This window comes from Nesoenas mayeri (genome assembly GCF_963082525.1).
Source record: "Nesoenas mayeri genome assembly, chromosome: 4".
Taxonomy (NCBI): domain Eukaryota; kingdom Metazoa; phylum Chordata; class Aves; order Columbiformes; family Columbidae; genus Nesoenas; species Nesoenas mayeri.
Genome location: NC_137540.1, coordinates 29,544,518 through 29,568,154, shown reverse-complemented (window position 1 = coordinate 29,568,154; position 23,637 = coordinate 29,544,518). Strand labels below are relative to the sequence as shown.

General features: G+C 42.6%; 1 protein-coding gene across 4 annotated transcripts in view; it reads left to right on the top strand.

Annotated features, from left to right (window-relative positions):
• Window positions 1–11,604: 11,604 nt before the first annotated feature.
• EPHA5 (EPH receptor A5) overlaps window positions 11,605–23,637 on the top strand; it is a gene marked incomplete at both ends in the record, with an annotated part of 198,645 nt that continues 186,612 nt past the window's right edge. For 2 of the 4 annotated variants that reach the window (XM_080343310.1, XM_080343309.1), the window contains one exon: window positions 11,689–11,734. Coding sequence is in view for 1 of the 4 variants with exons in the window: in XM_080343307.1 (XP_080199433.1) it covers window positions 11,605–11,734 (130 nt within the window). Of the gene's footprint in view, window positions 11,735–23,637 lie in introns of all 4 variants that reach the window. The other 2 variants (XM_080343307.1, XM_080343308.1) reach the window with 2 other exon arrangements.

Here is a 23,637-nt window from a genome sequence, read left to right as displayed (position 1 = left end):
CGCTAAATGAGTATCATGGGCTGTCCACGCGCTGGAGTCTCACTGATGATAGGTCCAATGACTCACGCCATGTTGAGGCCCTGTACGCCCCTCTTTCTCACAGCAGATTCTGTTCTCAACTTCTCGAAGTGGCCTTGAGATTCCTTTTGAACCTGACTAATTCAACAACAAATCTTTATCTATCAAAACCCCTCCATATTGCACTGTTACCAATAGCTCTGTAATTTCCCTCAAAATAGTGTATATTGTTTGGGGAAAACCCATGAGCACTCTCACCAGCTGAGATGAAAGTTACTGAATAATTTACTTTGAAGCCAGACTGCAGAATGCCATAGAAGCAAGAAAAAAAAAATCAGAAGATTGCCAGGAGGAAATACTTGCAACCAGTTGTTTTATGAAGAACCCTGTACAGCACAAACATCGTGAGAGCAGCTTTGTTTTTCTTGGCCACATAGCAAGGGGCCCAGTACCACCCAAATACTCATCCGACTTCCACAAAGCAGTGCAAACACCTGTCAGACAGACATATGTACCAATCTCGGCCATATTATTGCTTATCTACCTGAGTTGCTCCCATGTTACTTTGGTCCCTTGATGGACTGTTAAATGAAATATTAGTAGATAAAATAAAGCCAAACAGCTATATGAAATTGAGAAGCAGGACTTTGGTTGAAGGAAGTTATTCGTGACCCAGATGTGCCAAGCTTGCTTGACAAATATCACCTGATAATTCTTTTGTTACTAGGCATCTAAGATTGAAATCATACTCCTTTCTCTTGCCTTTTATATGCCCACGTCTAAACAGAAGAGATTGTGTTAGGTGGCCATTTGCTACAAGGCTCAGATTTCACACTCCCTGGCCATGAGCCATTTTCCAGGGTGTGTGCCATGTCTGATGTGTGACAAGCTAACTCCCAAACTGTTATTTCTTAGTTCCATTATAAAGACACAAGTTGGACCTCAACACCATGTTACAGGAATTAAATGCTTGTTTTTAATGACCTGCCTCTTGACAGACCACATTTGTACTATCAGATAGAGAACCACTATGAGGAAGAAAAAAAATCAGTAGTCCCTATGACCACTACAGAATGGTGCAATGATAAAAAAATCAACTGGCCATGACAGCTCTATGTTGAAGGAACATTAAACAGTCACTTATTTTTTCACTAGAGTAGCTTATATAAATTAGTGTCTGAAATAATTATTTTGTAAGAAAGACTATGGAAAGCAAGTAAAGTGAAATCACCAAAGAAAAAAAACAAGCACTATTTTAATTTCTTGAAGTTAAACCTGTGAAAAGGTTGGGTTTTCAAGCTTAAACAAGCACTGTCAGTGAAGGGAAGATTTCCTCAGGTGCTGCACTTTACACAGCTTAAGGCACAAAAACCCAACTTTTGAGCTATCTTATATATCTCCCATCTATTGCCTTTTTAAATCCCTCAGGTACATGCATACTTGCATTTTGCAGGCTTCAGAGGAGTTTCCATTTGGAAAGCCTTAATTTCAACTCTAAACTCAACAGCTAAGGCGATAACTTCTCAGAAATGCCCATCGCTTCCATTTAACATTAACACATATCGTTAGGCAGGCAAAAACCATCTCTGTTGTAGTACAATCCACACACATGTTGTACCATTGGTGAAACAAGTAGATTCATAAACCTTGGATTTGGCAAGAAAAATTTTTCGCTACTGTATGAGTCACATCCTTCCCACATATACACTCCTCCCCACCTAGGTGCATATAACTTATGGAGCTGTTTAGAGCCCTTTACAATTATCATTTGTATGGCACAAATCCTTTGGGATTCCAACAAGGAAGTACCTTATCACACACACTACATAAAACGAGTAAGGAATCAATCTCTAGAGATTTCACAAGCCAATTGCCACTACACATATCTAGATAGGGAACTTGACATACACAGATTAAAAACAGTAAAAAAAAAACCACAATAAACAAACAAAAACCAACACCCACAAACAAACAAACCCCACAACACAAAAAACAACAGAACAACAGATTGAAGGGGTTAAGCATTAGTGAACAGGCTTCAAAACCAGCACACTAGTAGCAAAACGAAAGTCCTCCATTTCTGTGTGACTGTATCTGTGAGAAGCTATTTGCACTACTTTGTTTAGGAACAACCATATGTGATGTCTGGTTGGCAGTCACTGCTTTACATATAATAAAAGCCAGGAAAGGGAAAGATAACATACAGACCATTAAGGACTTAAATAGTTCATTCAAGCTCATAAGTCTGACCACTTGCATCTTTAGACTCCTCGGTTCTGCACTCAGACACCAGTTCACAGGTAGAGCATGACTGAAGCCCCAGTAAACACCTTCTTCCACCTGCCAGGGTGGGTCCTTTTGGGAAGCAGAAGTGAGAAGGACTGAGACTGTTGGGCAGCTTTTGGTTGACTCCCTTCTACTTGAATGAGAATCCCACTTCTGGTAGCCTAAAAATGCTGATGCTTTTTGCCAAATGCTGGGTCTCTAACCTGGTGTGTGCGTACAATGTGATTTCCAGTTTGCTGGCAGCTCATCTTGCTTGGAGTAGTTGTAAACAGTGATGCTGGTATTTTTATTGGCTGATTTTACAACCTGGCATCTGCTACCAGCAGCTTCATGTAAACACACTCCTGCCACAGCATCTGTTCTGCTGCATTTTGCCCTTACCCTAGTGCTCACAGGGAGCTGGGGAGGAGTGATAAAGCTCTCTTCTGAAAGGAGCTATGTGTTGAAAAATGGGAACTGAATAAAAGGCTCAGACCTTTTCTTCGGACTGAATTTCTGGAAATGGACTACTCAAGCCAATTCATGTTTTCTTAATGCAAAGTCAGGAAATGTGATGGTGTTCAGAAGAGTGGGCTTGTACACAGAATGGCAGACTATTATTTTTTTCTGAATAAAACTTGACAGAGATGGGACTGAGTCATTAGCCCAATGCAATTAAGCCAAGATTGATCTTGTGGAACATGGATATAAACTAAATGGATACAAGCACCAGGCGAGACCAGACTCCAGTCAAAGTGATGACTGTTGTGAAAGGTACAGAACAGAGACAAATCTTTGGTTTCAGTGGAGAATACAAAAGGTAACTATGACCTGCAGTTTGCCAATGGATTATCAAGCTAGATAAGTATAAGAGACGTGACTAAGAAAGGAGCAATTCAGTGGCAATGCTGCAGAAAGTCCAGCTTGCCTTGGTGTCAGGCCAAAGAAAGAACATATCTAGGCAAAAACTGAGTAAGTGCATTAAATGTAATATATTATGGGGTATTATCGTGTTTAAGTGATCCCACGCATCTCCTACTGCTTCTAGTGTAAATGTAGTTGCTTTGAGTGTCTAAGATTTGTTCTCTGCTTCTCACCATTGGCTTTCCTTCCAGCAGAGCACTGAGGGCTGATTCAGAGGGATGGCAGAGAAAGAAATGACAAAGGTTGGTCTTGTATTTTTATTGGGAAATATTGAGGTTTGTTGGTTTTAGGAGTTCATGTAAGGTTTTTGATCAGTCCTAGAAAAAGATCAGTTGCAGACTGGAGGGAGCTGCATTGCTTTATAAACACAGCCTAGGGAGTAGGAGTGTTTTCTCCCACGTTCAACAGTGCCCAAGTGAGATTTTATGGCTGCTGTAGCTCTCCTGTCAAGATTAGCAATTTGCTCCACTCAGTGTGTTGCTCTGCCTTCAATGTGCGGGGGCATGGTACCCAAAGACTGAGAAAGTTGTTACTAATCTAAAAATAAACCAAGCCTGCCCTGGTCTCCCAGAGGTGTGGGCAGACCTTGCAGGAGCCTCTTCTCCAGGGATGCTGACACAACGTGAATGTGCTCCCACCTTCCAGATTTGGGGCTAACTCAGCCTCTGGGCAGCTCTCTAAGTTCAGTGTCCCCAGTTCCCAGGGTGACGGTTGTGAAGAGGGTTAATGAGCCCTTTCCTTCCCTATAAATCCTTTTTTGGTTTTTATTCTATGTGGGCAGAGTCATGTTTGTCGTTTGCAACACGACGAGCTAACTTGTCATATTTAACACAACTTGCTTGTTAGTGTTGAAGTGGTTCTAAGCATATGCAGAAACAAAGACTTTAGGATGTTAAGTCTTAATTTAATGTTACATTGAGATGTGTAAGGGGCTTGGATACTGTGAATATGAAATGAGAATGAAAATATTGATTCTTAACTGAATGTCTTCAAATACACTGATCTGCAGAGTACAATGTGTCTGCAGAGTACATGTGTCTAGCATGGGATATGTTTTGAGACGGTTATTGTTCAGTGACTAGTTCTTGGATGTGGATAATGCACTGACCAAAAGCCATACTAAATGTAAGCACTCAGTAAATCTTTATGTAAATAGCTTGATAATGACTTCTGTTCACCTTGTCTTATTATTCACTCCTCTATGTAGCTTCACTGCCTCAAGGAGCTGTGCAATCAGTGAATCTGTAATCATTTTATTAAAGTTTAAATGTTTATACCAGGCTTAGTATTTCCTGAAGTAAATGTCCTTGGGTGACTATTGCAGTCTGGCTAAAATGTTTATTACGTGCCTCAGACAAGAGACCCATTACAAGTTCACATTACGAAATATTCTGCCCTCGGCTATAGCTATAATCTGATTGCCATTCTTTACTTGCTGTGCATGTGCCCCCATCACCTTCACCTCCTGATTTAATGAAATTGTAATCACCTACTCTTGCATATAGCTGGGGGCAGAATTAAAGGCAGAAAACAGAGGCAGCCAGAAGTGTCTGGGAGTGCACATGTGGCAAGGCAGAACCTACTAAAGGGTGAACTGAGAGGAGATGAAGCAAAGGTGGCAGAGCCCAAAAGATCTTACAAGAGAAGGAAAGGGGAAAGAAGTTCAGGGAGCAAGCAGGAGAAGCTATTAAAGGAGAAATAACTGGTAACAAGCTGCCAGTTGTCATGCCATGAAGTGGATGATATGTTTATGCCCCAATACTGTCCAGTGCTCTGGTAATATTGCAGTGAAATCTGTGAGGAATACAGACGCTGTCTGAGCCTGCAGGGATGAGGTTCGGAAAGCCAAAGACCAACTGGAGTTGGGTCTGGGAGAGGACATCAAAGGTAACAAGAAGAGGTTCTATAAGGAGAAGGGTGACAAATCAGCACAGCCAACAGTTCGGTTAAAAGGCAGTCTCACATTGAAGAGAAGGCAAAGGGGGTCTGTCAAGGGAAAGGGTGGGCTTGGAAGAACAGGGAGGTGAAATAAGGCACACCAGTGGTTGCAAGCACTGACTTTGGCTTGTCCAGTTCCCAGGATACTGCGTGGGTTGCTAACCATACTGCCAGTTAACGGTACTGCGGAAATACCACGATGGCAGGCATGATGCAAGAGCCAGGCTGGATGGTGTTCCCCTTCAACCTCTCCCAGGTGCAATGCTGAGCCTCGAAAGCACTTGTTTAAGTTAATGGCATTTTATTTGCACCTCCTTTGGGTGCACTGAGCATTGAGTAAAGGGATATTACCAGCTGAGAAAACAGCTTCCTTGCGATTGCTCAGGGTGTCTGTGTCGGAAGCAAAACTTGTACCAATGCACCCGAGTCCTGTAGCTTGATTGCACACACCACCTAATTGCTCTAGCTCTTCTGGTATGGAAGGAAGAGTTTTTTCTAGGAAGAAACAGCAGTCTGTCTGGGAGGCTAGCCTCTTTATGGCAGGCAGACCCTCCATTTGAGAAGTTTGTGTATAAAAGGTAGCTGCTGAATTTTTTGCCTTTTCTTTCAATTTTTGCAAAATCTAACACAAGTAAGCTCTTTTGAGTAGTCTTTTGTTTGTAACTCTTGGATAGGAATAGGGGAAGAAACACTGAAGTCTGGCAGTGGGAAAGACATGGATTGTATGTGGAATATTTGTGCCAGAATTTGTCATGTGGGGTAGTCTGTCCCAGAAAGCTGGCCCTGATCCTACCCTGTCACTGTTATTTAAGAATAATTTAACAAAGCACATGCCAAAAAAATTTACACTTGCTGAAGCACTTCTCTGTGAGTAGACACTAGATTTTTGCAAGCTAAGTGTCTCTGAGTTTGGAACACAAGGCTTACCTAAAGGCACAACTTGAATATTGCAAGGAAGGAGAGAAATAAATATGTTCCTGCATTTCAAAAACAGTTGCAATTAGATGATGGAAAGGATGCAAAGACTATAGCTGTGATCCAGATGCCATCTCACAAGAACATAAATGAATGTGTTGGCAGCTGAAATTGCTAAGCATTTGTAAGTATTTGAGATATGAACTGACTAACAATGATGTGATTTATTTAGGAAATCATTAGGGGTATGTTGAAATAGAGAGTCAGTATCAAACAGTTCTTCTTGGAGGAATATAGGGCAGCAGCTTGACCCAATGAAACTAGTCTGTCTATAATCAAAGCAATTCAGGGTAGCCATTCAGCCTTCCCTTAGAAATCAAAGGCATTATTGACCCTATGAAACATAGCTCAGAAAGGAACTGAGTACTGGAAAGTAATGTATGTGGGAGATTAATGTACTTCATTAGTAAATGATACATTAATATAGTGATTTTCATTATTATATCCATTATTGTGTTTGTACTTTGAAAGAATGTACATTTAATGATTGAAGTGCTGAATGTGAACCCTTGAACTACAGTAATGTCCACATTTGCTACTGTAGATCTTGATCCAAAATGACATGCTGGAAAAGGAAAAGTGAGAATGAAAAGCAAATGGATGCTCTAATAGCTTTTGAGCTCGATTCAGGTCTGCTACACACCTTCTCTGTGACCTTGAGTAAGTTACTCAAGGGCTAGGTTTTCACAAAGCACTCTGGTACTTGCAAATGCCCCCAAGTCACTTGCCCAAGCTTGTGCAGCGTCTACTAAAGCTCCTCACTGAATGTCTTGAGGAGATAAGCCGGTTTCTCTTAATGTCTGCTGATACTTACTCTGATTCAAGAACAATTTCATTCATATTTTAAGAACACTGCCCCTGATCTACAGGAGCTCTAATCAATTCAGTAATTTTTATCTGGATTTTTAACATGTTTAACATCTCCTTTGCTTCTGTCTTCCCCCATCTTCCTCACAGGGCAGGTTGGGAAGACGGTCAAGAGTGTGAGGTGCTGAGCTGTTACAGTTAGTGGATGTATATAAATAGCTTACAATGAGAAATATGGAAGTGAGTCCATTATTAAATTTATACAGGGCTAACAACATAATCAAATTAGCCTTTGCATTTTCTCCTGTTTTCCACTTTCTCCATTAGAAAATCTCCATAAATCTCTGCAAAGCCATTTAGTTTGTTCCTTCTAATGCTCTCCTCTGGTGTGATGCAAAGAAACACCTTGATACCTGCTGAGCAGTGGGTGGGTGGCAAGTTGTGCCAGCTGTGTCTGCTGCTCTCAGTGCTCCCAGGTGTGGACTTCCATGCGCTGATTGGTCTAACCTGGGTTGGCATGTGAAGGGCAGACATGGCACCCTCTGGGCCAGGGACTGTTCCTTTGCTTGAGGATGGACAGTAGGTTGTTGATACCTGGGATCTAGCTACAGGGCTATGAGAGAAGGGAGTGGTGATGAAGCATTTGTCAATGGGAGCATGCTGCCAGGTCGAGGGCCTTTGGAAGAACTTATCAGGACCAAGGGCTGATGACAAAGTGCTCAATGCCAAGCTGAAATGTCAAGCTTTCACTAAGCCTCTTCAGTCTGAAGCAAATATTCACATGGTTTTCCATGGATTTGCATGGCTTTGGGTCTAATTTGTCTGTAAATGAAGATATGCTTAGATATCCCTAAGCACACAGCTGCAAGTAGCTCCTGTGTTTTGTGGGGGTAGCAAAAGAAAAATCAGTGCTGAGCCCACAGCAGTGGCTGGGTTTTGAACTTGTACAAGCAATGCTTTATCTACCACTTGCTCATTTTTATTCATGCAAATACTGGTTTATTGGTTAGAATCTTTGTCTACACTGAAGTATGAAGATTTCAGCAGTGGCCGAGGGGACAATACCTGATATACCTTGTCTGGCCAAGGGGTGGCCCACCTGCACTTGATATTTTGACTTCCTTGTCCCTGCTGGCTCCTGGTACAAATTTTCCTGTTGTCTACTGGGCCTGTGACTATTGCTTTTTGCAGTCCTACACAGGCTGCTGTGGTGTTTCTTGAACACCACCATTTTGTGCTAAAATTGTAGTCACATTCATGGTGCAAATCCAATTGCATATACTATGCAAGGCTGCTTAGCTGATCTCAATTGCTTTTGCTTTTAATAAGCATTTAGTTTTTGAACGGAAGATAAATATTCTATTTCAAAGGACTTGTGGGTCAAAAAACAAAAGTAATTTCTACATTTCATGACGGTATTCCTTAAAGGTGTCACCTCTGACTATTCTGAAAGGACTTTACAAAGGAAAATGGAAATACTTACGTGCCTAAATAATTAAAGAATTGGTTGCATTATAGTGGGGCTTCTATTCCATTAATGCAACGAAGCTGTGGCTTTAGTGGGACTGTTTACACTTAAATTTCAAGTGTGAAATTGAATCTTTTCTCAGATGGTGGCTGTATTGAATATGGATAATGATACACAGAATGGATTTGGTTGGTAGTTGTGGCTTCCTGAAATAATCAGGAGGATAAACTCATTTATTGTTCAAGTGTTTTCTGTTGATAGGATAAACAGTACGCTAATGAAATGAATTGGCAATGCAAAGTTAGAAGCTGGTCAGAACACAGAAATTATAGGAAAGGAACTACGTGTTTGGAAGAGAAATGAAATTAGACTGGGAAAAATGAGCTTTTGCATATCTAAGTGAAATAATCTGAGATGCGCTAATTCAAAAGATACCTGGTTTCATAAATAGTTTAAAATATATGTAATAGCTGACAACTATTACAAGGCAAGTTACACAGGGCAAAGCTGTTGTTTCAGTTTCAGGCAGTATATGCAAAAACATTTTAGAGATAGTTGTTTATTATGGCTTTAGTATGACTGTACTTCTGGGCAAACTGTTATGAGAGGGATGTTGGGAAAACAAGAGGGAGTTTGGAGTGTAACAGTATTACTAACACTATAGAAATGACTCATGAGAAAAAGATATGAAGGGTGAAATACAGACCTTAACTAAGTGATGATTAAGAGGGTATACGATTTGCATAGGTGAAAAGACATAAATGTAAGGGCCAGAAATGAATTAATCTGAAAAAATTTAAGGTAACACAAAGTACAGGCTGGATATTAGGAGAAATAGCATGAGTCTGAGAGGTTTAGGTTCCTGAATAATCTGTGAGCCACATCTTGTGATTTTTATGGTGAATTTACTCAAAGCAATAAAATATATACTCTTAAGGGGTCCATCAGACTGTCGAGCTTCTCTCTGATTACCCATCAACGCTACCAGGAATGCTGCAGCACTTTGCTAAAATTTCTCTGTAAGAGCCCACTGAGGAGGCAAAGGGTGGGAAAGAACTGCTCACTGCAAGTTACTGAGACTGGTGGCAAAACAAAGAGGAGAGCAGTAGAAGACTGACCCCTCACCAAACAGGATTAATTAAATATTGTTTAAAGTTGCAATACCATTCATTTAGGGATAAAGTGATAACCATTTTATAATGCCGTACTTAGGCTTTTTAACAGTAGTCAATGATCTCCTTGGAGATTAAATTTGTGACACTCTTCCTATGCCACAGTCAGGGTGGAAAGCAATCCAAATGTCTTAGAGTAAGAGCTAGTTTACTGCAGGGGAAAAACCAGCAGCCAGGATGAAACCTAGAGCATGGTGGCTACTCTTAAATAGCTGATGAATCATATGACGCTCATCTCAGCGTTTCCTAGAAAATTAAGATGTCACTAACATATAATCTGAAATGCCTCTAAATTATAAGACTTGCAGTCCAAACAGCAGTTAATGTCTGTTAAATAGCAGCTGAAAAGAAGGAACAAACAGCAGTTTAATATGAGGATGTGCTAAGAGACTTGTCAAGCTGCAGCAGTCTTGCCCCTTGGCTGGCAAAGGCTCCCACCCAGCTTAGCATTTTATGTGTTCTTTGCCACCTGATCCTTTTTATTGTGCTGGCAAGGTGCTATTTCTGATTAAGTTTTCCTTCTTTGCCCTGACTTGTGAGTGGAAACCTTAGCATTGCTTCTACAGATAGCACATTCCTAGAAATGAGTACACCACGTGGTGCTACTCCCATCCTAAATCCACTGCAAGCTAGAGTGAGATGTTCTCAGCTGTGATGGTTTATACCAGCTGAGGATCTGGCTCTGCAGCTTTATGCAGGGAGGTGTTTGATGGCAAACCTCCGTGCCTTCTGAACTGCAAATTTATCTGAATAGTGAAGATCTGATGCACTGCTGTAAACAGATGCACGCCATGCGTTTCATTTGGCTGGCAACTTTACTGATGTGCCTCGTGTTGTAAAGCCAAGCCTCTTCCTTGTCCTCCTGGTGGCAGTAAAAATGTTGAATATCTTGATGTAGAAAATCCTCTTGCAACAGGAGTAAACACTTTTGCAAATAATATGCATGGTACAGCCCAGGACTATGTTCATATTTTGGCAATAGCTGAGGTTCCTATCTGGTACAGGGGCACAAAGAAACATATAGTCTAGGTACTTATGAATAAAAGAAGAGTGATACCCATGAGGAAAGATGTGTGTTATCAGCAGTTATCTGGTTAAAGACTACATGTCCTCTCAATACTGGCTTTGGGGATTTTGCAAGTAGTTTGGAAGCCCTGGCTCTGAGCCTCGACCCCTGGAGAGATCCTTTTCCAGGTGCTCAGCCTTAGGTTACTGCTTTTACAATATAAATTAACAGCCCCAAATATTGGCGTTGGTATGAAAAAGAGGAGGCAGCACTGGGTGAGAAAGGTTTTGGTCAACCTTGACTTGCTGTTCATGCACCTGCAAGGCTGGGTTTTGTCTTTATCTTCTTCTCCAGAGGCAGCTTCCCTCAGGGGAGGAACTGATGGGAGTGAATAAACCTCTAGCAATTAACTTCTGATAGCTCTGGGGATTTATGTTTTCCAGGAGGATGAAGTGGGTGTCAACTAGGGCTCAGAGGAGGTAAAAAAAACCCCAATACCTCAGTGCAAACTTCCACGAAACTAGTTATCAGTGCAAGATTGCAAGATTCAAAGCTGTGCTCCGATGGTGACCTAAGGTAAAATACACCTGAAAATAATCTTTTACCTGTCACCTGCTTGAATACTGGCTCTGTTAGGGAGTACCTTGTATTTTTGCTGAGGAGAGAGAAGTTTGGGGGGCCGTAACCTGGGGCTGCCTGTTCCACCTCAGCGGGCTCCCGAGGGCCGCCTCGCAGGGACAGCGCTGGTTCGGGCGACGAGGGGAGTCCCTTGGGCCCGCCACTTTAGGTGCGATCCCCACCGCCCCGCACTGTGCCCTGAGGCGCGGTGGGCACCCACCGTCGCGCGCGATGGCGGGGGCGACTCCGCCCCACCGGGGGCGGCTCCGCGGCGGCGCGGGGCCGCCTCCCGGGTCGCCAGTCGCGCCGGCGGCTGGACGGGAGTGGGGCCAATCTGGTAGCCCGCCCCGTCCCGAGCGGGCAGCTCTGGGGTTTGGGGAGAACGGCTGCCTTATGCGCTGAGGGCCGGCAGAATGGAGCCGCTAGGCGGTGGCGGCTGGGCTGGCCGCGCTGGGGCGCCGGCTCCTGGCTGGACGTACCTGCTGCCGCCGCTGCTGCTGTGCGCCGCGCTCCGAAGCCTCCTGGCCAGCCCCAGCAGCGAGGGTGAGCGGGGACGGGGCGGCTGGGTCGTCGGGGCAGCGCGGGAGCGCCCGCCGAAGAGGGGGACTGTCCGGTGGCACGCTGCTTTGAGCCCGTTTTGCTCAATCTTGTAACGTTTGGGGGGAGGTAAAGAGAGGCTGTGCCGATGGGGAGGTGGGCCCTGGGCCGGAGGATCCGGGGAAGCGGCAGCAGCTGCTGCGAACCCCCCTGGGAGGGGAGCGGGACCGCAGCGCGGCCCCAGGGCGGGTATACAGCCACCTCTGCACGGGCACGTTTCGCAGTGTGGAATGGTGTTGCACAGGTGCCTTTGTGGTGTGAATGGGGGGACACGCTTGTACCACGGGGGTTGCACAGGTGCATTGGTGCGGCTGGAACTGTGGGGCTTTGCACGGGGGAGTTTGCACAGGTGCATTCGCACAGCGCGCTTACTCCGTGCCTTAAAATGGGAAGCTGCGCAGCATCCGGTGTTTTAACCCGCAGCGGAGCGCGCCTGGAGACGATTGATTTTTTATTTTTTTTTTTAATTTTTTTTTTTTTAATACATTTAATCTCTGTGACGCCAGTAGCCAAAAATACGTGTCCAGGCTTCCTGTCTAGTGGGGGTACTTCCAGGCTTTCAGAACGGACTGTTTTGTTTTGTTATTGTTGTTGTTTTGTGTGTTGTTTGTTTGTTTTTTTGTTTTGTTTTGTTTCCCATCCCCTGTATACGTGTTGTGTGGGCACTGCATTAAGCTTATTATTATTTTCTGGCTCAGCAGGCAGGCTCTAATGTGAAAGCCATGGGTGGAGAAGTTTGGCATCTGAAGGGGATGCCCAGATGCTGTTTGCTTGTAGCAGGCTGATTTCGTGATGTACCATAATTGTTTGTGAAACCCCTTTAGAGGGAAGAGTATGCTAAGGGTGTTGAAGGAAAACCATAGCAGGATTTCAAAGATGTGGCCTGAGGTAACCAGCTACCTGTAATTTATTTTGGAGAGTGAGAATAATGTGAATCACAGTTTTCTTAAAAAAAAAAAAAAGTGCAGAGGAAGGGGAAAATGCTGATCCTCTGTGTGTGAAGATATCAACTGTTCAGGAAGCTTTGAGGTATGATAGAAATGCCTTTGGCTTTGCCTTGGTGAGATAGTAGTGGGCCTAATATTTTTGCTCCCATGGTTTCAGATTATTTCACCCGTGGGAGAGATGGCTGAGCAGGCGGTGTGGTTGCTTCCAAAGGGCTGTCCCCATTACCAGCCTCTTGGGAGGCACGCTGCCCTGACATGATGCTGGGAGCCCCACAAGTGCTCCCAGCCCTGTTTTGGTCATCCTTCCCTGTTCTTGGTAAAACTGGATAGTACTGAGCATTGCTCAAGCATAGAGGTGCCTCTGCATGAACAGGCAGCTGCAGAATAGGACTTTTACGTGATAGGAAACAATACTGGCAAGGATTAACGAAGCTGTTGAGCAAACAAATTTAGTGGCATCTTTACAGGGAAGCTGCAGGGGAATATTAGAGTAATGATTAGCAGCATGAGCAATTGCTTCAAGATCTCTCTCCCCCTAGTTTTCCAACTGCTGCTCTATAATTCTTATCTCTTCAGTAAATGCAAAGCTAAAAGACTGCTGGTAGGAGGGGTCTGACTGCAGACATGAACTTATTCAATAACTGCTGTCCTCGGCTGTTAGGAGATTTATTTGTAAACCAGTGTTATTTGACAAGTGCTTCTCACAGCATGTCTCCTTACCCAATTACCACCAAACAGCTGTGCTCCTGGGAATGGCTCACCCTAAACCATGGGAAGCCGAAAGCGTGAGAAACCTCCGATGCCAAAGTCTGCCTGCCCTAGCTGTGTGCCACTGATACCTGACACCTGTTTGGGTTTGAAAAGTTCGGTTTGGCTGCTTCTGGGCTCTGAAGAGAGAGATCCTCCCCTGGGGTTAGTTGGCATATTCAGCTGGTTGGGAACTTTTGCTCGGATGGAGGTAGCCATCTTAGACCTGTGAATAATATTTTCAAAAGTTGCTGGTATTGGTTTTTCAGAGTCTTGTTTTCTATTATCCTTCATCTTATTGAACATTGTTAAAAACCAACTAGCTGGTACCCTGTGTTGTATAAGTATGTAAGACTTGACGTTGCATGGAAGATGATAAATTCTCATAATTCTTTAATCCTGCATCACATTTTTTGTTTCTCTAAATCTTCATGCAATACTCAGTGATGTTGTATGGTAAGGGATGGGCAGTTGACAATTCACAGTGCATGATATTTTGTTTTACCCTCTAGTGGAGGAAGACTTATGGGAAGATGGGGGGGTGGGGGGGGAGGAGGAAGGTAAATTCAGTGTCTGGGTTCCTTAACATGGAAAAAGCTTTTTGCAAGGGTAGCTGAGTTTCAGAATTTCTACTGTTTTTATAGGCAAGTCTTGAGCATCCAACCTGGTCAGTTACAACCTCTAGTTATAGGTTGAAGGATAAACATTGACAAAAGAGAATTAGGCAGATTTTCCTTTAGTAGAGAAATAAACCTGGGTTTGTCTTCAGGTCCCTTTTCTCAATTTAGATATTAAAAGCAAAATACGCAGTGAAGGATGAAGGCTCAGTGCTATTTCGTGTATATAAAGTATTGCTTAGCCATTATTTTTAACTCTTTAGCAGAGTTCATTGATGAGAATAATATTTCCTTCCTGCCTTTTACTGTTTTTTCAAATTCAGAAATTAATTGGACAGAAAATATTTCAAGTACACCAAAGGTACTGCACAATGTTGAAGGGCTTTATTACTTCAAAGTATGTTGCCTGTGATAATGGGATGATGGGGCAGCCCTGCCGTATGCAGCTGGGCTTCTGCACCTTCTTTGGTTTAAAATTGGATGTGGTTTAAATCTTTCTAAGCACTAGGGTTTGGAAAGTGGCTTATATAAATTATTTATGTAGAACGGAATGAACGAAGGAATTGTTTAAATAGCCTCTTCCACCCTAAACTTCATGGTATGTTATGCTGTGCCTGTGAATTTGGTTTAGTTTGCAGGTATTGTTTGGACATCATCCAGGTGACCTTAAAAAGTGTTGTGGGCAAAACTTTTTTTTTTTTTTTTTTTTTAAATTGAGTAGGTCACATCTTCTGGTCACTTAGAACAACATAACTCAACATAGTTGCATAATTGTATACAAAGTACATTTAATTTTAGGACTTCTCAGCAGAAGTGCGATGCAGAAGTGCTGTAACAACAGAGCATGCAGTTAAGCAAATGAAAAGAAATACATTTTGAAATATTGACATTGACTTAGACAAAGGTGAGAAAGACAAAATGATTCTGACTTGGTAATGTTTTGTATTTGTTTTAGGGACTGAAGACTAAAAGGATATTCTTTAGTTAGGCTCCTGTGTTTAGTCATCTTCCTCTTAATTCTTCCAGGGATTTTTGAAGCGCAGTTTATCTTAATATATCATTTTTAATTTGAATGAGTAAATGAGTACAATTAAAGGGGTGGGTCTGGTGCAGGCAAAAATAAAGCAAGATTGTAATTTGCAGATTATTCATGCTGGAGCCCAGAATGAGCCTACCTGTTCTCAGTGTGGTGACTTGTGTGTGTGTTATTTTATACTGACAGAATTTCTATGTTATGGCACACTAGATAAATGCATATTTAAGTATAATATCACAATGTTTCTTTTGAATCACTGAATGAAGCATTTTTTTTCAGTGAATTTTTTGTGCATTTAGTAGAAGCAAACATGAAAATACTCTTAATTTTCATACCAGTGTATTTCAATTAGTCTAATGCTTTGGGTGAAAATACACATGAACAGAACCTTGTGGTTACTAGGTCGCTCTTAGTAGCTCGGCTGTGTGTGTCATGCATTCACATAGCCATTGTATTTTGTGTAATTCTGTAGGTATTAAGTACCACTGACATGCATATATGATGTGAGTGCAGAATGGTTACCTTTGAGCATATTTCAGTCCACTCAAAAGTGTTTCGTAAAGAGATTTGAGGAGTTATCTGTTTTTTATTTTATGTATCGGAATGGTTCCCTATGTGCTTTCCATGATAACAGAGCATAGACTCGGTGCTGTATGTTTATTTTACTCACAGAAGTAATCCCATTAACTTTTAAGTTTGCTGCAGTGGAATTACTGGTATGAGGAAGGACAGCTCATGTCTAATGGTCTTTTGGGGATGAGTCAGATGTGTGATGTATGGCTTTTCAGGAGGTTTAAAATGACTCAATTGTAGATTTAAAATGGAAACTACTATCCTTTTGACAGTGGAACAACATTGGAAATGTAGCACTTTTAAGTATATGACCAAAAGCATTGCTGCCTAATGATGTGTGTTTAAAAAAAAAAGGGAAATAATAGCAAAGATTGACTCCAAGATAGTGCCCATTGCCTTTTGAAGCCTATCTTAAAAATCATAATGAATAGTGGAAAACAGCCAAACTGTCTTAAACTGCACCACTGACAGAGTGTATGGATATATTGTGGTAAATTTTGATACCGTATTTTGATGTATAAAGCAGCTATTTGCAAATCAATTTACAGATGGATAAACTGGCGGGTATCACTGGAGAAGGGGAAGATCTTGTTCATGACAGCTTCATCCCCCTCCACCATTATGTCTCTCACTGGTACCAAACTTTTTAGTTCCAGCATATGATCTACCTCCATATCTGCCATTTTCTTTCTGTGAAATAAGAAAATGAAATCTTTCCCATAAAGAAATGTTTATTCTTTGCACTAAAATGCAAAATGCCTTTTGCGGCAGGCCCTGGCGAGGAGGCTGAGAGCAGGATTTCGTAAAATGTGGCAGAAATTTTATAGACAGGACAGTTTACTATGTAGTGTCTTGCTCTCTGATCTTGCTGCTTTTATGCTTTATTGTTGAAGGGATTTCTGTGCTACTTCTGCAGAAATCCTTGTTTCCAGCACTTGCTGAGTGAGTCCAGAGCCCTTGACCTGGGAAAGTCCAGCTGAGATTGCTCAGCTGAGTGACAGTGTTGGACCATGTTCAATTTTAGGTTTTGAGCAGAAGTGGAGCTGTTATACCCCCAAAATCTTTATGACCTGGAGCTAAGTTTTTAGTGGTCCGTTCCTGTAAGTGTGCAGGTATGTATATTCTTGAATACAGTTGAGATTTAAACATTGATTAGGTATGTCAGGAAAGTGAGACCCTGCCCCAAAATAAAACCTTTTTTTTTTTCTTTTTTTAATACTAGGAACTAAATCTAAAGTTTCAAGTGCAAGAGGTGTTGAAAACAAATGCACACAGATCAGTCATTTTGTAGAAGTGCTGAATTTCTTAGTTATCAAGTGCATGCTTCTACCGAGGAAAGAGTATTCAGTACAGCTCTTCAGCAGATACTCAGCCCACTATCCATTAAATAGGTTGAAAAAATAATCTTGTGCTTACAGTAAAGTATCTAAACAAAAAATTGAAATATCTGTTGTAAGTGTAACTTTCGCACTGGCTGTAAGTGCTGCTGAAATATGTGGCCTCATTCCAACCACGATGGACTTGAACTAGATATTTTTCTTCTACTGAATGTTGCAGAAACGCTATGTTAGTGATTGCATTGGAATGAACAATTTCTTTTTGTAACTTACTCCTTACTAAACTCACTTTCTTTGATCTCTTCTGTAAAATTGCTTATTTTAAAAGCTAGTGAAGTATCCTTTTTCCTTTGAATTTTTTTTTTTTTTTACTTAGGATGTACCAGTTTTTTGACACAGGCAGAATGGAGAGATGGATTGTCCTTTGTTCACGTTGTGCCTGTCCCTCGCTCCGCTCTGTGACCGGCTGGACTTTGAGGTGACAGGTTTTGCTGAGGTGAAAGTGTTTGCTGGCCCAGTTGCTTCCACTGGCAAACTTGATCACTGGCTCTCAGTAGCTTAGGCTTCTCTAGGGATTTGTTACCCTTTTAGTTGTCTCTTTGACCTATTATATCTCTGACAGTCTCAGTTTTGGTATTTGCAATGGCTTTGGTCAGTGGACTATCTGAGCTGCTCAAGGTTTAACGCACTTATCCTCTTGGAGGTGGAAAGCAGTTATCCCTGTCTTCTGCAGTTGGGAGGGGATGTGAGCACTGCCATGCGCAGCACTTAACTTTCAGGTTTGGGAGGTGATGAGATGTGGTGTGTTGCCTGCTGCGGACAGAGTGCGGGGACCTGATGTGGGCTGTGCATGTCTGCTCTTTACAAAGAGAACTAAAGATGGTTTGGGCCAGAAAAAAATTGCAGTGGAAGCATTCAGTGCACCCTGTAACAGTCTCACCAGAGGTGTCAGTGGTGGGAAACACTCTCCCTTCCCTCTTCTCTGGAATTTGAGTTGTGCAGGAGGTGTGTTAGGAGGGCTTTGACCAGGTAGAGCTGCTCAGGTGACCGCTAGCTGAAAGGATCAGAGACACCTCCTGGAGAATGTGATGCAGTGTGTTGTGCTGCAACAGGTCAGGGAATTACCTGCATGAGCTGATCCAGCAGCCCTGAAGGAGATGATGATTCCTACGCCTCTTCTTCCCCCTGGCAAGCTCCTGAGCATCATCGGCTTGTGTGCTTCTGAGCAAACTCTGCCTTGGGGATGGAGAAGAAACACTCCCTAGGGAAGCTGAGAGCTTCTCCATAGGTTGCTGTGCAACAGCAGGTGTTGAGCCCTGTGGGAGAGAGGGTAGGACCCTGGCTGGCATTACAGGTTTTCATGCCAGAGACTTCATTTGGGTACAGGGGGCAGTACTGGAGTGTTTTCCCAATATATGGATTCTGGGATTCTCTAACCTGATCACTTAATGTTAGAAAGAGGTCAGCATGACCAGTTTGTACTTCATATTTCTCTAAGGGGATAGAGAAGTGCTTGGGAACAAGTTATTCAGCATCAATTAATGTGCATTTGATGATGTTTCTGGGTTTACTTGTATCGTTAACTGTTCTGTATGGCCCAAACCAGTGGAACTACACAGGGAAGTTATCTCCATACTTGCCTTTAAGTTAATTTCTCAAAAAAAAGTAATCTTGGTTTATCCATGTTTGCTTTACTAATGTTCACAAGCAATTTCTTTCTGGAATGTGTTGTGTGCTGTTCCCACTAGCAACCTCTACCCTCTTCTCTCAACTGAAATAGAAGGGATAAACTGTCAAGCCCCCTGAAAAGCCAGTAGATCATCTTAAACATTTTTTTCTTGCTCCTGCATGCCATCTAAGCATTATGTCAGTTCCTTTTTTTTTTCTTTTTCTTTTTCTTTTTTTTTTTTCCCCTGCTTGAATGAATTTAGTGGCAGCAGAGTAGTCATTATTGTCAACAAGAAGGCTTTATTGGTTCTGGACAGTGAGTTCTTGCAAGTCCACTGGCAGTGAAAGCTGACAGTCTTGACAGCTCTGAATGTGTCTGTGCTGAGTTTGTTGAGTTTAGTTATATGCAAAAGAGAATTTTATGTCCATGTCTTTGGATCCCTTTGAGGAAGGGAGATAAGATTACTTTTACTTGGTAACACCCCAATTTAAGGAAGAAGGTGAGATTTCATCTAGGCACTGCCAGAAGGTGGTTTGATTGCACTGGGAAGCTGTTGGGATTTTTAGGGCTTGACTTTACATGTGTGGTTAACAAAGTCCTCACTTTAAATAGGGTCTTGAAGAAACCGGCTGCCTCCTTCAATCACTTGCAGTTCTCTTGGTGGTGGCTGGAGACCCTAGGTCTGCAGGCAGCACTGGTGTTTTATTGCTCCAGGCAGGGTGGTTGTCAGGTTGCTGGGTGCAGCACTATCTTATTTCAGTAGAAGCTTCTTCCTTGTTGCAAATGCAGAATGAAACTTACCCAGAAGGTTTCCCCAAAAGCTTTGGACCATGGCTGTCCCAGAGATCTGCTGTTGTGTCGGTACAATGTTGTTTCCAGTGGATATTGTGAGTGGGACTGGAAGCATTTTACTGTTTTTCTTCAGAGTGAATACTTCCTTTTCAATTAAATGGTGCTTTTGGTGGGAATGGGAGCATTTATCATTAATAAATGCAAACCATAGTGGAGTTTCTAAATTTCCAGGCACTTTGTTGTCAAGCTAATATCCTGACCTTTCTACTTCTAAGTTATGTATGATGGGAAGAACAAATGACTACCTCTTTTCTTGAGTGCAAGTACTGGTAAGGGGAAAACCTGCAGGGGTTTTTTGTTTGTTTGTTTGTTTCAGTGGGGTCCAGTTACAGAAGTGAGCTTTTGATGCCCCTCCCTGGTGCGATGGCTAGTGCATTACCTGTGGGGGAAAAAGTTGCAGCCAACCCGAAGAACTTAATCCAACGGCAATATCACACCCCTCATAAACTGTGTGTTCAAACAGAAATTGCAAACATAATGCAGAAAATACTGGGCAGAATTCTCTGTCTGATTGCAGTTGTCCATCTGGCCTTAAAAACGTGTGAATCTGTGATGCAGATTCTCCCACTTTGGCTCTTGCTATAAAAGGGAATCGTGAAAACTTCAAGCAGAATGAAGCCAACATAATAAAATATAAATCTGCAGTTAATATTAGTTTGTGAGTTCATTAAGTAGTGTATATTTTCTTCCTCCAGTGGGCTATAAATAATAGGTACTGCTGCAGCTTGCAGGTTGCTGTAGCTGGTTTCCACTGATGGAAAGTGTTTCCAAGGTTCTTGCCTGTGTGTTTTTTGTCCTAACTCAATGAACCTAATACATACAAAACATCTGTTCCCCAATGACTTTGATTTCTTTCAAGAGCTTTTTTTTTTTTTTCATTTGTTTTTGCCTTTTTGGATAGCTTTTGACTCTCACTGCTTGGAGCATCTTGGATTTCTACTTTTTAAAGAAGTACTTTGTACAACAGGGAAAACAGTAGGAAAATGAATGGTAATAATATGGCAATAAGACTGGTGAAGATTCATGAAGTAGGAAAATTTTGACTCATGGTGATGAAGAGTCCTCTGCAATCAATCTGTCTTGGTAGTGCTGTGAGCTCCAGATGTGCAGGAGGAAGGACGGGGAGGTATGCACGGTGTCAGGAAAAACCAGTACTGTTAATGATGATGTCTCAGGCCGAGGAGGAGAGCAGAGGTGTGAAGCTTGGTGGAAAACCCTCCATTGCTATTCAGGAGACCTCAATGAGGGTTCGGTGCACAGCACTGCTGTTACTTCTTGTCATGCACCTTCACCCCCCTCCAGAAGAGTGTTTTGCCTCATGCTTAGTTGACAGCCTGTGAAGATTCCCATTAGGGGTTTCTCAGGAGTATTTTAAATGTAGATGCTCCCATGAGCTTATGAGTGTTGGGGTCAGAGCCTGGGCTACCTTGATTTAGCTCCGACCTTTCTATGGGTGGCTGTGTCCTGAGGAGCAGTGTGCAAAGGGGACCTGGAGCTGCAGGAGGAACCTTGAGGAGGAGCGCTAGATTAATGCTTTTTTCATATGGAGTTCAGATTACTCAAAACAGTGTTCAGATTCCTGCTCAATTTGTAACAAATATATTAAAGCAGGGTTTTGTTTCAGTTTTTAAAAACAAAACATTTTAATTCAAATGTATTTTGTTTCAAAATATGCTACTTTTGAAATCAGGGGATGTTTTGCAATATTTATGCAGGCTTTGAGTGAAGGTTTCTTTACTCCTGTTTGTTTTGTGATGGAAACTGTAGTTACAGGGTATTGATTTGGTCAAAGAGGATATTCTTCCTGCTTTAGTTGTATTTTACTGAAATAAAAGCTCGCTTTGCCTTTACAGCTTCACAGTATAAACTCCATCAGCTTTTGTTATCTTGACCATTTTGCCTATTCAGGAGTAACTTTGGTGGAACATGCCCTGTGGTAAGCCTTAGCTTGCAAATGGTGCTGCTGCAGAGCAGCACTCCTCTGGTGTGTAAGGATTTATTAGAAATCAGCTCAAAGACCACAGCAGCACAAGAGTTGGGTGGTTTGTGTGCCTGCAGAGACTTTGCCCTGGTGTGACAAATGGAAGTTTTTCTGGAAGATGCTTTGATACTGAAGTGGCAGGAGGATGGGTGGCTGGCAGCATCAGAGGCAGTCAGTGTTTTAGCCTGTCAGCAGGGGTTTTTTTCTGTTTCAGTTGGGTTTTTGGTTGGTCAGGTTTGTGTAGGGGTTGTTGTTGTTTGTTTTTTCCATTTGAAATTGGAGAAGAGAAAATAAAGCTGCCCTGGCTGATCCTGCTCCAGATTAGAGTCAGAGGAGCAGTCTTGCTTCAGCAGTATGATGCAAAATCCATGGACTGGTGGCTTCTACTTCAGGCATTGCATCATAATGACAGACCTGTCCTGTTCTTGCCTGGGCGAGGTGATCCCACCACATGGCACTGCTTGAGGTGGCTGGCTCAGACAGGGTGCTCTGCTGGGTGGGCTGTAGTGTTGGCTTCGGTTAACTTTGAATGCCATCAGCACTAGCATTTCTTGGGCTTCTTTCCAGCTGCAATTCCTCTGCAGCCATGGTAAAGCTGCTGAATGCTGACTGTATGAATGTGATGGGGACATTTTGAGTAAAAAGCTTAATCCAGTCTCCCTGTCAGGAGATTCATGAGTAAGAAAACACTATTCATTCACTAGTTAAAGTTCAGGGCAAAGGTTTAGATCACTTCTGGTTTTATTCTAACTTGATTGCTCATCTGTAGTAACCAGCCTGTCTGAGGACAAGGGTCTATGTAAATTCCCCAAGCTATTATTCTGTATTAAAAAAGAAAAAAAAAAAAAGACTGTGGTATGACTTTAGACTTAATCATCATTTATCCTACCCTGAAGGCATGGAAGTTAATGATGATATAGATCTGTATGGTTTTGTGTTCCCCTTGACTGAGCATTAGAAATAATTAGGGCTTGTGGGATGGATGTACTGATGGTGGAGATATTAAAAAATGCTTTCTGCTTATATGTGCCTCTTCCAAGTTTGCTGGCAAAGATAGAGGTGTTAATTGTGTGCTTACGGGCTCTGAGGTTTTCTGCTTGTTCGTTGAGACATGGCTAGCTGGTGCTGAGGGGAAAGGAAGTAGAAATAAATGACATATGTTATTTTGGAGGCTTTTAAGGTGATGGGCCAAGTAGAGTTGGTAGTGATTTGTGGAGAGTTCTTCAGTGGGGTGAGTTGTCCTGCACCCCATGGGCTGCTGTGTAGAGCTCTGAGTTATGCCTGTGAAGCATCTATGTTGTTGGGGCTGGTCCAGGAGTCCCAACTATACAGAAGCTGGAAATAAATCTCCCAGAGTGTGGAAGCACATAGTTGGAAGTTTTCCTGAATTACCTCCTTCAATGACCTGAGCGGGTTAGATGGTTATTAGCTATGGCCAAATGCACACTTGCGGTCATGACAAGTTGGATGGGGAGGAACTGGTTATGGTGCTTTGGGGAAGACCTCTGGTCTCTTTCTCTACTTGACTGTGGGTTGAACCAGAGAAAATTTCAGTGTGGTGGTTTTGTGTGGGTTTGGTGTGGGTTTGGTGTGGGGTTTGTGTGTGTTTGGTATATTTTTGGGTTTTTTAAGGAGCCAAAAAACCTTAATCTATTCTCAAGCAGCCATGTGGTGAGTGCTGAAAGCACCTGTTTGGGATGGTGGCAGCCCTTGTATAAGATCTTTACTAAAAGAGTTTCCCCTGTATTGCAGGTTGCTGTTTGCCCACTGTTTTTCTTCCCCAGCCTGGCCAACCTGCAGCATTTTGTTGAAAGCCATTTCAGCAAAAATAATGTTCCTGCCAGGCTGGAAAGTACTGGGAAGAGTGGTGATGTGGATTGGCCTAATGGGACTGTGTGCTGGTGGCCTCTTGGATGGTGTAGGATTGGTAGGGCTGCCTGAGAGAGCCTCCCAAAAGTTGTTGGTAGTACCATCACTATGCATGTGGACCTCCTGCAGCTGGGCTGTCAGCCAAAGCTGAATTGAGTTGCGACCTGGCAATGATTGATTGGAGATGGCTGGGTGGGCTGGGGATGGGGAAGATGCACAAA